The sequence below is a fragment of the Procambarus clarkii genome, chromosome 78 (assembly GCF_040958095.1).
Source record: "Procambarus clarkii isolate CNS0578487 chromosome 78, FALCON_Pclarkii_2.0, whole genome shotgun sequence".
Classification (NCBI taxonomy): Eukaryota; Metazoa; Arthropoda; class Malacostraca; order Decapoda; family Cambaridae; genus Procambarus; species Procambarus clarkii.
This window is the reverse complement of record NC_091227.1, coordinates 22,837,312-22,852,509: the sequence shown is the minus strand read 5'-3', so window position 1 is coordinate 22,852,509 and position 15,198 is coordinate 22,837,312. Positions and strand designations below refer to the sequence as shown.

The 15,198-nt window shown below is 37.3% G+C and overlaps 1 protein-coding gene across 1 annotated transcript in view; it reads right to left on the bottom strand.

Moving 5' to 3' along the window:
• Nucleotides 1-164: 164 nt before the first annotated feature.
• The window catches only part of LOC123746068 (uncharacterized), a gene marked incomplete in the record, with an annotated part of 339,547 nt that continues 324,513 nt past the window's right edge, over nt 165-15,198 (bottom strand). Inside the window, 2 exon segments of the mRNA XM_069314232.1 lie at nt 165-1,937; nt 11,088-11,237. Coding sequence (XP_069170333.1) covers nt 1,844-1,937; nt 11,088-11,237 — 244 coding nt within the window.

Below are 15,198 nucleotides of genomic sequence, written 5' to 3'. Positions count from 1 at the left end.
CTCAAAGATTTTTTATGATGTGTGATACTAGTGCTATCAGTCTGTAATTGTTTTTTTTGTGAAATTAAATCACTAATTTTATGGGGGTACTAGAAAATTGTCATATTTAGGTTTGAAATGACTTTTCTTCAGTTCTGACTGGAAAGTATAAAATAAACATGAAATTAGCACATAGATTTATTTTCACACCTTTATTTACAGGATAACCTAAGTCATGTCTAAATGAGACAACATAATGTGCACGAGGATCATGAAACAGGTACCAAACAGTGTACATAATTTATAAAATTTACATTATATACATTTTACAGAACTGTCTTCTGTCATTCAAATAGTAAATCAAATAAATACACTCTGAAACAAATAAGAGTACATCTGCCATATACAAGACATAATTAACACTTTGGAATGGGCTAATGCATACTCATGGCATCAGGGGCATTGACAATAGTAATTGCCATGTACTGCCTCAATCCATGACATAATGATTTGCTATTATGACTTGAAATATAGTTTCAGTATTTTGTAAAGCCCTTGATGTGACATAGTTGAACTGCTACCAATAATAAAAATTATATATCTATATCCAAACATATAAATGTGAATCTTTGGTTAGAAATGCCTCCCATAATGAGGCAATGATTATATTACTGTATAAAGGTATAGACAACAAAACAAATAATGGGAAGGTATGAGGTGAAGTTGATATATCAATAGAAAATATCAGCCTTGCATGATATTTGTGCACAGGAAAAATAGTGAACAAGGCAAAATATGGGTAACCACACAGAATGGAATTGGTCAAATCCATCGGGAGGGGACAAGATCTCGTGGAACTAGAGACAGCTACATTTGTTTTTTCTTTGAAAATGCCTGCAGAGTTAGCATCTTATTTTTTTTTAATTCATTGTTTTCCCAATTCTCTTAATTTTTGGGTACCATTCTCTGTGATGACGTTAATAATAATACCAACATTAAGGCAGCATTGGCTATGGGACTTGGTAACTGATACATACCAAAGAAATGCACCAGCTCCTGGATCGTGCAGGTCCTGAATAGCTGGTTGAGAAACTAGTTGTCCAGACTAATACATATTTACATATATTTACCAATGTTAAATTTAGTATTCTGGATAACAAACTACAAAGCCAGCTCCTGCACAATTTCAGATCTGGTATAGCACTCTTTTTAAAAGTAATGGTTCTCTTTTAATACAAGAAAGTAAGTTTCATGCTGTAAAGCCTTATGACTTGTCTGGTCTTATTAGCTTAAAATAAATTGAGATGAATGAAGTCAAATTGAAATTTATAAACTTTAATAACTATTCAAATAATTCAACATATACATAATATAGCTTATATAGCTTTACTGACTTTCCTACATAATCTAAGAAACTAGATGATGCACAGGGCTGAATACAAAACTAGAAAGGTCCACACAGCATACACAAGTTGAGGCAGCATGTGATGTGAAGGAAACGGGGGAACATTTATCGTCAGGAGACAAGTTTACAGCATTCACCATTATTCAGTGTCAGCAGTGGTGGACTGATACAAATAATATCTTGTGGGTATGCCAGTATAGTACACCTTATAATTGGTTAATATTTTCTGTACCCAGAACTAGTATTTTGTAAGATATTCCTTTTTATGTAAAAAATAGGTATTCACTGTTAATGTAGTCCTATGTTTCCACTACAATATGACTGAGTCTTGGTGATCAACAGGATGTTTAATGGAGCTACTCTTTTCCAGGGTGTTCATTGGAACTAATCTTCGCGAGGATGTTCAATGCAGCTGATCTTCTCGAGGATATTCAATGCAGCTGATCTTCTCGGGGATGTTCAACAGGAGCTACTCTTGTAGTCACTTGTATCGGACAACTGACAAACTTCCTGAGGCCCCAGCTGCTGTGAGTTCACTTGTTCTCTTAGTTTCCTGCAATAGAAATTGTCTTGAAAGATTTTACAAATGTCTCGAGCATAACAGATATTTGAGTAGATTAACAATTTTATTATTCAGTTAGTGTGGGAGGGAGAAAAAATTGAGGGAAAGTTAGTGAGGGAGGAATTAAATGTTTGCCAACATAATACAGCTGTACAGTATTTGGGAAACATCACAAGACATGAGTGCTGCTTAAAAATAAACAAGTTCTTGACCAATATTTTGTCAACCATTTTCCCTTTATTTGTTGCCTGGTTGTCCCCTCAAAAGTTCCCATTCTTCAGGGGCTACCATAACACATTACAAGGATTCTATATCTTCAAGTTGGGTTAGATAAGCGAGCAGTTGCTACTTGCATATACAGTACAGTACACACACACACAAGATTGACTATTGGCTTAGCAAGTAAAGCACAGCAGCAGCAAAACTAGAGCGCTACAGAGAAAAATAAAGATTTAACATATTCACTGTAAAAGGCACTGAAATGAGAAAAATCCTCCTCCCAACCCCCCCCCCCCCCCTCCAACAAAAACACTCAAATGTGAATATATATTGTTTTATCTACTTCCCAGAAAACTAAGATTTGCTTTTCAATCTCTTAAGATTACATTTTTGAACTATCCCACTTGGTGGCTCCTTGTCAAGACGATATCTACTGACCACTGGTTAGGAACTTCTACTGGGTGGCTTCTTTATACTTTGCTGCTGGTCATTGGTTCTAATTGCTTAGCATAGGCTATAGCATTTTGATTTACTTCAACAAGTCTGTCTCCTAACTGTTCGATTACCTAGAGTTATGCAGATGAAGTCACAATAATATTGCTGACAAATGTTGACCAAACCACACACTAGAAATTGAAGAGACGACATTTCGGTCCATCCTGGACCATTATCAAGGAGATTGTCCTAAGAGTCGATTGATACCTAGAGTTATCTTCCTTGCTCCTGGTTCAGGTTACTATCTGCTCTGGAGCTTTCCACTCGATTTGCAACTTGTTGGCTCTACATGACGAAAATTGTTACTCTTATATGTGTGTGTGTGTGTGTGTGTGTAGGGGCATGTTAAATAAAAATGTGAGTATGGACGGTGTAAATGGAGAGAGGTTAATAATATAATGAAAGGAAAGAATGTCAGTATGGAGTTAAGACGACAGGTACAACAGTATATTAGTCCTATCACTGACATATGGAAGTGAAACTTGTGCATGAATAAGGATGGGGGGGGGGGGCATAGTGCTCAAGAGTACAAGCAGTAAAAATTAGGTTAACCACTGCACTGCTCTACATTAAAATATGACAAACCCCTGGTGCACAGAAAATAAATTATTTCCAAAATAGTATTCTCTCTCCTTATATTGTTAAAATAGTCTTTGATCATGGGTAACTAAAAAAATAATGTATGTGACATACTTAAGCCGTGATGGAGCTGGGAAATTTGAGCAAATTATGGGCGCTGAGCGATGGAGCGCTCAAGGCCCTTAGGCGCCGCCACCCTGTGGGGCGGCAGTTGCAGTGAATATGATGTTTCACAATTATTTTGATGTTTCTCATTTGTTTCTTCTCTGGTTTTTTGCTGTAATATTCAAAAGTGTGTAATTTGTGGAATTTATATAGTTCAATGTGTGGAATATCGCTATGCTGAAAATTATGGGGCTCATATATGTGATATATGTAATCTATTCTACGATCAAACTGTTTTTGCTGTTATTACACTACATTGACACTACACTACATCTACCTTGATTCCAAGTAACTCTACCACCTTATTTGTAGAGTTCAAGAGCTCTGTGCATGCCAACGCTTTAATATACAGACCCACTCCTCCACTTGACCTAATTACTGTCACATCTATATAGATTATAATTTGGGATCCAGATTTCACTATCCATGTAGTCTTTTGTGTGGGTTTCTGTAAATGCACCAACTATTGAGTTTGATTCTATTAGAAGGCCATTTATGAACTTTATTTCTTGACTTTGATTTTAGACCTCATATGTTTGCAAATATGAATGATTTCCCATATTGCGGGTCACTTCTTGTGGGCTTTGGTAGTTCTCCCCCCTCTCAACCCATGTCCAGGGTGTATTGTTTTGGTAGTGGTTCGTCCAGTTTTGGTAGTAGTGCGGTTGTGTGGTGTAGTACCTGTGTGCTTCTTGTTGTTTTGTATTCCAGCCTTGTGGGTATCTCCCTTCCCCTCTATATATAACTATACACACGTTATATATAAGTATCTATATTTGTATTCACCATAGCGAACCACTAAGCTGGTATCGTGATTCCAGACAATAACATTGTTTGGAGGGCCAAGTACCAAATCTATACAGTAAAATAACAACATACTGGAGTGAACGATATGGAAGAAAATGCAGAATAGAACCAGTGAAGAGCAGGAGTGCCATAGGCACAATCAGAGAACACTGTATAAAATTCAGAGGTCCGCGGTTGTTAACCACCCTCCCAGCGAGCATAAGAAATATTGCTGGAACAACTGTGGACATTTTCAAGAGGAAACTAGATTGTTTCCTCCAAGGAGTGCCGGACTAACCGGGCTGTGGTGGATATGTGGGCCTGCGGGCCGCTCCAAGCAACAGCCTAGTTGACCAAACTCTCGCAAGTCAAGCCTGGCCTCGGGCCGGGCTTGGGGAGTAGAACAACTCCCAGAACCCCATCAACCAGGTATCGGGTAACATGTTGCCACATGCCAGCCAACAGACAACGCTATCCTCCCTCCCTCCCTCCCCAACACTACTACTACTCCCATATCGCTAATTCTCACCACAATCCTGGTCACTAAATCATGTAAGTGAATAATTTACCCATGTTTATTTTGTAATGGAACATCAGAAGTCATTTGAAGAATTTTAGATGGACGAAATAATGACAGTGTGCTGTGGCTAGCACTGTGAACATCTTGAACAGCATTTATTCACTGATATCCGAACATTGTACACAGTCTTTATCACAGTCAGGCTCTTCTGTACTATTATCATGGCTAAATAATACCAGATACATATGTATTTGAACATTTTTAGGCGATGCTGTGGTACAAGCTGAATAGCAATGCTGTTAGCTCATGATGCATGTGCCAGCCTTGGTTACTCACTCAGTACTGAGGCCTTCACACCCGGGAATGTTGCTCACGATTTTTTTGTATAAATGGTACCTCCAAAGGATACCTGATCAACCAGGCTGTGACTCATACATCAGGCTGCGAGCAGCCGCGTCCAACAGCCTGGTTGATCAGTCCAGCAACCAGGAGGCCTGGTCGACGACCGGGCAGCGGGGACGCTAAGCCCCGGAAGCACCTGAAGGTAACCTCAAGGTATGGTTTCTGTTCAGGAGAGTCCTGAGGAAGCTGATGTGTGAACCCCATGTAGCCGCGGGAGTTATGAATGATATGCTATACCTATGAGATCCCTGAGGCACGTTGCGCACCACCCATTGAGAGCCTCAAGGCGCGTTACGCAGTGCAGTGGTTAAGAAAAGCAGATGGTGTATGTGGTATGGCTGTAGTAATGAAGTACTCTATTTGCGAGAGGTGATACAAGTGGAAAGGGAGAGTGACTGAAATATAGGTGCTACTATTATGTTAGTGGGATGCCAGAGAATCATTGACAAGGAGGGTGAACAAGGATTTAAAAAAGTCATACAGTAGCAGCAGACTACAAACATCTTGGAAGAATGCAACAATATATGCAGTGGCAGGGTGTGAAGGAAGAGATAGATAGGGGTACCGTACCAAGAATAAAAGATTTGTGGAGTTATGGAATCTCCTGGGGAAATTTCTACTGTGGCCACCTTGGGATAGAGTAAAGTGTCTAGGTAGACACTTTACTCCATCCTGGTAGAAACTATATTGTCTTAATTGGTAATTTGCTAAATAAATTTCAGCCTTCAATATTCCATTTAATTTCAAAGTTGCTGCCTCCACCTTTGGGAGTGACTGATCTGTAATTACCTCAGTGTAGTTATAGGATGAAAGCTACGCTTGTAGTGTCCGGTCTTCCTGGCACTGTCATATAACGCTTTGAAACTACTGTACTGATGGTTTTGACCTCTACAACATTCTCACTTTTTCCACTCGTCTAACACTGTTCCTGAAAGGGAATTTTCTTATATTTCTGCAGCAGCTTTGTTTAGTTAGCTTAAATCTATGACCATTTGAATTTCCAGGTCTAAAGAATTTTTCCTTATCAATTTTGTTGATTCCCATTACTACAATAATGGGAATTCAATTATTATGTTCATAAAACAATAAACAAATAGTTTTGCTGTTATTACATTCTATACACAGGTTATATATACTGTAAGTGTGTGCATGTTTTGTTCACCATAACAAACCACTAAGTTGGTATTGAGTCGAAAAGCAACGAGGAGTGACCGCCACACACCAGCCAGCCACTCGTTGCCACTCCCTCAACAACGCCTCACTCGCCCACTTTCTCCTCCCACCATCCTGTTTTATATTTTATTCATAATATACAGACATTATATATAAGTATCTACATGTTTTGTTCACCATAACTGTACAACTAAGCTGATATAGTTAGTTCAGGCACTAAGAGACGTCGCTACACAGTCAGCTGGCAGCTCCCTCACTCATTCAAGGTCACACGCACTAAACTTTCTCCCCGGACAATACCGTTTGTGGTGTTATTACACTATATACAGACATTATATATAAGTATGTATATGTTTTGTTCACCACAACTGTACAACTAACCTGATAGTTAGTTCAGGCACTAAGAGTTGTCGCTACACACAGCTGGCGGCTCCCTCACTCATTCAAAGTCACACGCACTAAACTTTGTCCCCCAACAAAACTGTGTGTGCAGTGTTATTACACTATATACACACATTATATATAAGTATCAACATGTTGTATGCACCGTAACTGTACACCTAAGCTTGTAGGGTGCCCAAAGAGCATAGTGGCCTCTGTCTACACAACCAGACAAATCATGAAGACGACTTCACCTCCGTCACCCAAATGTATCCTCCCATCATAATCCTTTTGCTGTTATTACACTAATACACACATTATATATAAGTATCTACATTTGTGTTCACTATAGAGAATCAATAAACTGGTATGGTGAATGCAGACAATAACAGGTGGACCAAAGAGCCAGAGCTCAACCCTCGCAAACACAACTAGGTGAGTACAACTAGGCGAGTACACAGTCGGTAAACGATGCAATCTCCCTCCGTCCCTCAGCATCACTCCTCCCACAGTACTGTGGCTCTCACACCGGAAAATATTGCCCACGGTTTAAAAAAAAAATGGCGTCTGTTTACAAGAGCCCTGAGGAAGCTAATGTGAACCCCGTGTAGCCGTGGGTCATTTGAATCGTGCCTGACACCCTGTGGTGTATATATATATATGCCATGTGCACCGTGGGACATTTTACTCATATGCCATGCGCAGTTTAAGGGTTAAATTCCATTTGCCAAGTGGCGCTGTAGACACTTTGTCCAGGTCTGCTAAAAGGGCATGACAATAGTTTAAGTTTCGCATCTTCCTTAGTATCTTAGCATCATCAGCAAACATGTTCATATAATTCTGTGTTCCTTTTTTTAGGTTGTTTATGTAGATGCTGAACATTACGATAATAAAAGAACTAAACCCTGTAGTACAGTACTCCATTTGTGAGAAATGACATTACTCCAGTCCGACACATTGCCTCTGTTTACTGCCTTCATTTTCTGTCGGTTAGAAAATTTTTTGTCCCTGTTAGAAGCCTCCCTGTCACTCCTTGAATATGTTCCAGTTTCCAGAACAGTCTTTAATGTGTGATTGTCATTTTTTTTTTTTTTTTTTTAAGGTCCAGATAAATGCGGTCAACACAACCCTCTCTTTCCTGTAAAATCTCTGTGGCTATCATAGAAATTAAGTAGATCATTACACAGAATCTTCCAGATCAAAAACCATACTGTTATATAATTTTTCTGTGTTCTACCCTTTTGGTTTTAATTATTTTTCCAATATTCTGACTACACTTGTAGTAGCCAGGTCTATAATTAAGAGGGTCTTCCCTTCTGCCAATTTTGTAGATTGGTACCATGTTAACCTTTTTCTATATATCAGATATATCTATATATCTGCCAGGAATCCTGTACACAGATGACTAAAAAATCAATTGAAGTGGTATGCTGCACTCGTGTGCATGCTCTCGGAACCCATGGTGAAACTCCATCTCAGCCAACTGCTTTGTTCCTAATTCCTTGAACATTTTTTTCCACTTCATCTCTAAACATCTGTGCGTGTTCTGTTGTCTGGAAGTTTTATTGTCTGTTTCTCTGAAAATTTAATTTTGCACAAACACACTTTGGAACTGTGTGCGCGCATTTAATGTTTCACTCATTTCATTTTCATTTACAGTGAATCTATTTCATATTTTCAACCTCTGAATTTTTTCCTGTTCCTGCAATTTGCTTTTAATGAATTTATAGAATAGGCCTAGTTTTGTTTTACATTTGTTTGCAATCCCTTCCTCAATTTATTTGTCACTTCTCACTATTGTGTAGCTGTTTCTTCTTTGTACTGCTGGTATGTTTGAGGGTTTAGCCTCTTGCTATATTGATTCCATTTATGTCTAGTCTCTGGTCCTCTTGCAATTTCTGCTGAACCTCTGTTTCCTAGTTCTGTATCTCGTGTAAATTTTGTTTGTGCCTTAATCATACATTTCACAAAACTTGACATACATTTATTTACTTCCTTGTCTAACGGCAAGTCTTTCCAGTCAAATTCATTAAAGTACTTTCTAAGTTTTTCAGTGACCTCTCCTGAAATAGTTTTTCAACTTCATTCTCTTCTAGATTATAATGCATTGCATACTTTATTTCCAAAAGGACATAGTTCTGCCTAAGGGGAAAGGTACTGAATGTCAAATCTGTTTCCTTTCCTAGTGAATATCAAATCCAACATTGCAGGAACCTTCCCTTCCCTTGTTCCCATAACTTGTTTAATGTGTTGATACATGTCTCCAGAATGAGGTTTACTAATCTACCAGTCCAAAAATCCTCCGTTCTTGCTTTATAGGCCTCCCAGTCTATGGACCTCAACTTGAAATCCATGAGTGGCAACAGTCATAATTTGTCTTTATCCACTCTTACTATAATCTCTCTTGATCATTATGAGACCCTCTCGTTTGTTGTCCAGCTCCTCCTTTGTCCATGTGCTGGATGCTGGCGGTCTGTAGGCATTTATGTTTATCAGCTGAATTATAAACCTCCAGTGCCATTATATCAACTTCTCATAGGTTGGCAATCATTAATTTGTTTACCTATAGATGTTCTTTAACCAGCACGGCAATGCCTCCACCTTCCCTACCTTTTCTATCCCGTCTCCAAATTGAGAAGTCCCTTGGAAATACAACCTCATTTAAAATACAGTATAATCGAGTTTCGTCTCTGTTAGTGCAACAATCTCTGTTAATTGACAACAATGCCAATGTCTGTGACATCTTCAGTTTTATTATATCACTTAGCTCCAGTGTTTATTCTTACACCATCATACAATTTTATTGTATATACAATTTTCAGGAACATGTTCCCTGTCCCCTTGTTCATCACTCCCCCTCTAATGATTTTGTTGGTTTGCCTTTTTGTACCTATCTGCTTGAAGGAAAAAAAAAAAAAGATTACTTCTTCCTTCCTGCTTTCATTTAGACATTTTGCTTCAGCGGTGTTAAGTTCACTTTCTCTGTCTTCCTTTGAAAGATCTCTCCTTAATGACCATAATTTCTCCTCCTTATCACTTTGTAATTTCCTAACATTCCTAAGTCCTGTACTTCTTCCATCTGCTTAGGTCCATTTAGGGTGATCGTCAATGGTTTATCTTTCCCTTTTTCGTACCTGCCAATCCTCCTGTAGTCGCAGACATTATCTTAGGTTGTAAAACCTTCCACTAGCCCAACAATTTTATCTACTATTGTTTCATCGGTGACTCTTTCTGACCTAGATGTTGTTTCCTTTTCTTTGCAACCAAAAATTATTAGGGACTTCGATCAACTTTGTTTTGCACCAGTTTCAGGTTTGATGCCTATTCCTTTCTAACTTGCCTAATGTCTTTGCTTTCTGGCTGCTACAGTTTCTGGCTACCTTTACCACTTCTATTATTTCTTCCTCCCTGGCCACTTGTGCATAGGTAAGTTGCGTATCATTGCACTATTCTATTCCCCCTGGAACTTCCGCCATCTGTACTGACAAAAGCTTACCATTACAGTGAAGGTGTAAAGTTTATAAAACCTTGGTATATCCTTAGGTAAAGGGGTTGTAACAATATACTGAAGCTTTCCTCTTACTTTCTGTTAGAGAAAGGAGGCACTTCCCAGATGGGATATTGCAAAAGCCACCCCATGACCTACGTCTTCTTGGCCAGGCGGTTGGTTTCTGCTACCCGATACAGTTCTGCAGCTGGCTTACTGTAGCTGTTGATTCAGACAATTTGAAAGGTTCACTACTGGGCTGGAAAGACTACCTGCACTGACTGCATGTTGGCTTACTTTGGGTTAGTAGATTAATATTTCAAGAAGCAACCAAGTGTACTGCTCAGAAATGCACTTCATATGCACCCAAAAGCTTGATTTCTATCAGTTTAATATAAATAAAAAGTCAGCATTAAAGACCTACACATACACAAAACATGCAAGCACCAGTCTCTTGTACCAGAGTCCCAGTAGAAAACAGAGTACAGTACTTCATTTGAAGTGTGCTACACATATGCCATGCTTTTTTAACTTGGCGATAAGCAACTAACATGAGCAAAATTTAGAAAGTGATTGTTGTTTACAACCTGCAATATTGGTAACAAGCAGTTGGAATGGAAAAAATTGAAATTTGTTTTAAATTAAAGTATATATTTGTGTTAAGCGTAATTTATACAAATTAACAGTACATACAGGTACAGTATTTTCAAATTTAACTTCTTACTGGAAAAAAAAAATTATCGGTACTTGTGCTATATCCAATCGGGTTGAAAATGGATCTTTGAGAATTGCTCCCAAATCATTTTTAGACTGGCATGAAAAGAAATTCCAAACTACATAGGAATAAGTGAGCCATGCTTTCAAAGCAACAATTAGCAATGCCTACTGGTGAGTTAATGAAGTCTTGGGAACTCTGCGTTGTGGGTTGACTTACAACTCTCTGATCTGCTCGAGAGCCATAAGAAGTTGTGTATTCGTGCGATCCAGTGCATTGATTCTGTCTTCCTGTGCTTGAATTACTGCATCCTTTTCTGACATTAGTTCTGTCATTTTCATTTGCTCTTTTCGAAACTGCTCTTGTAGCCTGGAATAAGGAAAACTACTTGTTACATTTCTCATTTTTATGATTTATAATAGTAATATATGGTTATACATCTGGAAATAGGACTGATTACTATGTACTCACCTATATGTGCTTGCAGGATCGAGCATTGACTCTTGGATCCCGCCTTTCTAGCTATCGGTTGTTTACAGCAATGACTCCTGTCCCATTTCCCTATCATACCTAGTTTTAAAAGTATGAATAGTATTTGCTTCTATTTGTATGAATAGTATTTGCTTTGAATAGTATTAGAATAGAATAGTATATGTGTGTGTGTGTGTGTGATACTGATGTGAGGAAATACTGTGTCCATGTATCATACAATTTAACTTGAGAAATAATAAATTTAGCATTACCATAGTGTAGTAAAACTTCATTTTAACAAACTTTCATCTCATGGCCTCGCACTCAAGTGAGACTTTAACAAAGTTATTTAATATTTAAATTTATTTTAAAAATATTTTAATATTTTATTTTTTGCAGGTACATGAAGGCGCCGCCACCAACAGAGGCCTTGTCAGAGATCGGGCCTTGAACCCAGAACCATCGTAAGGCAGCCACCTTCACCTTCATTCTCTCCCCTTCCCCCCCCCCCTTGGGCTGGACGGTAGAGCGACGGTCTCGCTTCATGCAGGTCGTCATTCAATACCCCGACCGTCCAAGTGGTTGGGTTGTGTGGTTGGTTACCCAAATGTCGAGTACACAATGTGTCAACTTTGTGAAAGAGTAAACATGCACTCTAGAGCCGGTCGGCCGAGCGGACAGCACACTGGACTTGTGATCCTATGGTCCTGGGTTCGATCCCAGGCGCCGGCGAGAAACAATGGGCAAAGCTTCTTTCACCCTATGCCCCTGTTACCTAGCAGTAAAATAGGTACCTGGGTGTTAGTCAGCTGTCACGGGCTGCTTCCTGGGGGTGGAGGCCTGGTCGAGGACCGGGCCGCGGGGACACTAAAGCCCCGAAATCATCTCAAGATAACCTCAAGATAACTCTCTTGAACATTATATTATAGAATGTCTCATACTAACTGGCTTTTTGCCCTCCTGGGCTAAGGTTTGCTGAACTCTGTAATTACTAGGAGTACTGGAACACTTGATGATAATGGACTTGTACCCAAGATTGTTGTACTTGGGACTTGTACCCAAGATTGACCATGTATGAATTATACAATGTATGTGATGTAGCTATATAACCTGAGCTTGTAAAAGCACCTTAATCACCTTCAGTGATTAAGTGCTTAATTGCACACTAGTTTCTCTATCAGCTATCTCACCCTGTCAGAGTAAGAGAGACAAATGTATGTGAATTCATGTGTGTGTATAAAGTATATATGGAAGCTGATCAGAATTACATTTCACCTTTGTAAATGCACATTAATGACACTATGTAAAAGACACATTGAATACTTTATGTAAGGCAGACGTAACTCTGTATGTATTTATGTAACAGTATGTTGGTTAGCTTAGCATTTTAAAAGCACCGAATCACCTGTGGTTGATTGTTCAATAAACCCCTGAACTATATGTTTAACAAATCTCTAACCCTGTCCATGGAGGACAGAAGAAATTGTATACTGGTTAGTATTGTAAATGTGTGGCCACGACTGTGGTAGGGGGAAAAAAAAAAAAAAAAGTGGTTGGGCACCATTCATTTCCCCTCGTCTTATCTTTATTCTGATCCCTTCAAGTGCTATATAGTCGTAATGGCTTGGCGCTTTCCCTTGATAATCCTCCTCCCCCCCCCCCCCCCCCCTCCTCTCCTTCAACCACTTGGACTGGACATGAAAGCGATGGTCTTGCTTCATGCAGGTATGAAGCAGATCAGTGCTCAATCCCTGACCATCCAAGTGGTTGGGCAACATTCCCGTCTGCCATCCCAAATCCTTATCATGACCCCTTCCCAGTGCTGTATAGTCGTAATGGCTTGGCACTTTCCCTTGATCATTCCCTACCTTACCACCTTCCTTCCCCACCCCCCTCTCCAACATTTTCACAATTTGTTCAATTGAACATTTTTTAAATTGTGAAAATTTTGGAAAATGTTCAATTGAACATTTTCCAAAATTTTTACCTCATTTTCCAAATTTGTTCTATTGAACTTTTTTCAAAATTTACCTCAAATTTTCCAAATGTGTTCAATAGAACAAATTTGAAAGAGGTAAAATTTTTGGAAAATGTTCAATAGAACAAATTTGAAAAATGTTCAATTGAACAAATTTGGAAAATGTTCAATTTAACAAATTTGGAAAATGTTCAATTGAACAAATTCGGAAAATGTTCAATTAAACAAATTTGGAAAATTAGGTACAAATTCAAAAAATGTTCAATTGAACAAATTCAGAAAATGTTCAATTGAACAAATTTGGAAAATGTTCAATTAAACAAATTTGGGAGATTAGGTAAAAATTTTGGAAAATGTTCAATTGAAAAAATTCGGAAAATGTTCAATTGAACAAAATTGGAAAATGTTCAATTGAACAAATACAGACATTTTGATGGCATTTTTTTTAAAATGTTCAATTGAACAAATTCGGAAAATGTTCAATTGAACAAATTCGGAAAACGTTCAATTGAACAAATTTGGAAAATTAGGTAAAAATTTTGGAAAATGTTCAATTGAACAAATTTGGAAAATGTTCAATTGAACAAATTCGGAAAATGTTCAATTGAACAAATACAGACATTTTGATGGCATTTTTTTAAAATGTTCAATTGAACAAATTCGGAAAATGTTCAATTGAACAAATTCGGAAAACGTTCAATTGAACAAATTTGGAAAATTAGGTAAAAATTTTGGAAAATGTTCAATTGAACAAAATTGGAAAATGTTCAATTGAACAAATTCGGAAAATGTTCAATTGAACAAATACAGACATTTTGATGGCATTTTTTTAAAATGTTCAATTGAACAAATTCGGAAAATGTTCAATTGAACAAATTCGGAAAACGTTCAATTGAACAAATTTGGAAAATTAGGTAAAAATTTTTTAAAATGTTCAATTGAACGAAATTGGAAAATGTTCAATTGAACAAATTCGGAAAATGTTCAATTGAACAAATACGGAAATTTTGATGGCAATTTTTTTAAAATGTTCAATTGAACGAATTTGGAAAATGTTCAATTGAACAAATTCGGAAAATGTTCAATTGAACAAAATTGGAAAATGTTCAATTGACCAAAATTGGAAAATGTTCAATTGAACAAAATTGGAAAATGTTCAATTGAACAAATTCGGAAAATGTTCAATTAAACAAATTTGGAAAATTAGGTAAAATTTTTGGAAAATGTTCAATTGAACAAATTCGGAAAATGTTCAATTGAACAAAATTGGAAAATGTTCAATTGAACAAATACAGACATTTTGATGGCATTTTTTAAAATGTTCAATTGAACAAATTCGGAAAATGTTCAATTGAACAAATTCGGAAAACGTTCAATTGAACAAATTTGGAAAATTAGGTAAAAATTTTGGAAAATGTTCAATTGAACAAAATTGGAAAATGTTCAATTGAACAAATTCGGAAAATGTTCAATTGAACAAATACAGACATTTTGATGGCATTTTTTTAAATGTTCAATTGAACAAATTCGGAAAATGTTCAATTGAACAAATTCGGAAAATGTTCAATTGAACAAATACGGAAATTTTGATGGCAATTTTTTTAAAATGTTCAATTGAACGAATTTGGAAAATGTTCAATTGAACAAATTCGGAAAATGTTCAATTGAACAAAATTGGAAAATGTTCAATTGAACAAAATTGGAAAATGTTCAATTGAACAAAATTGGAAAATGTTCAATTGAACAAATTCGGAAAATGTTCAATTGAACAAATTCGGAAAATGTTCAATTGAACAAATTCGGAAAATGTTCAATTAAACAAATTTGGAAAATTAGGTTAAAATTTTGGAAAATGTTCAATTGAACAAATTCGGAAAATGT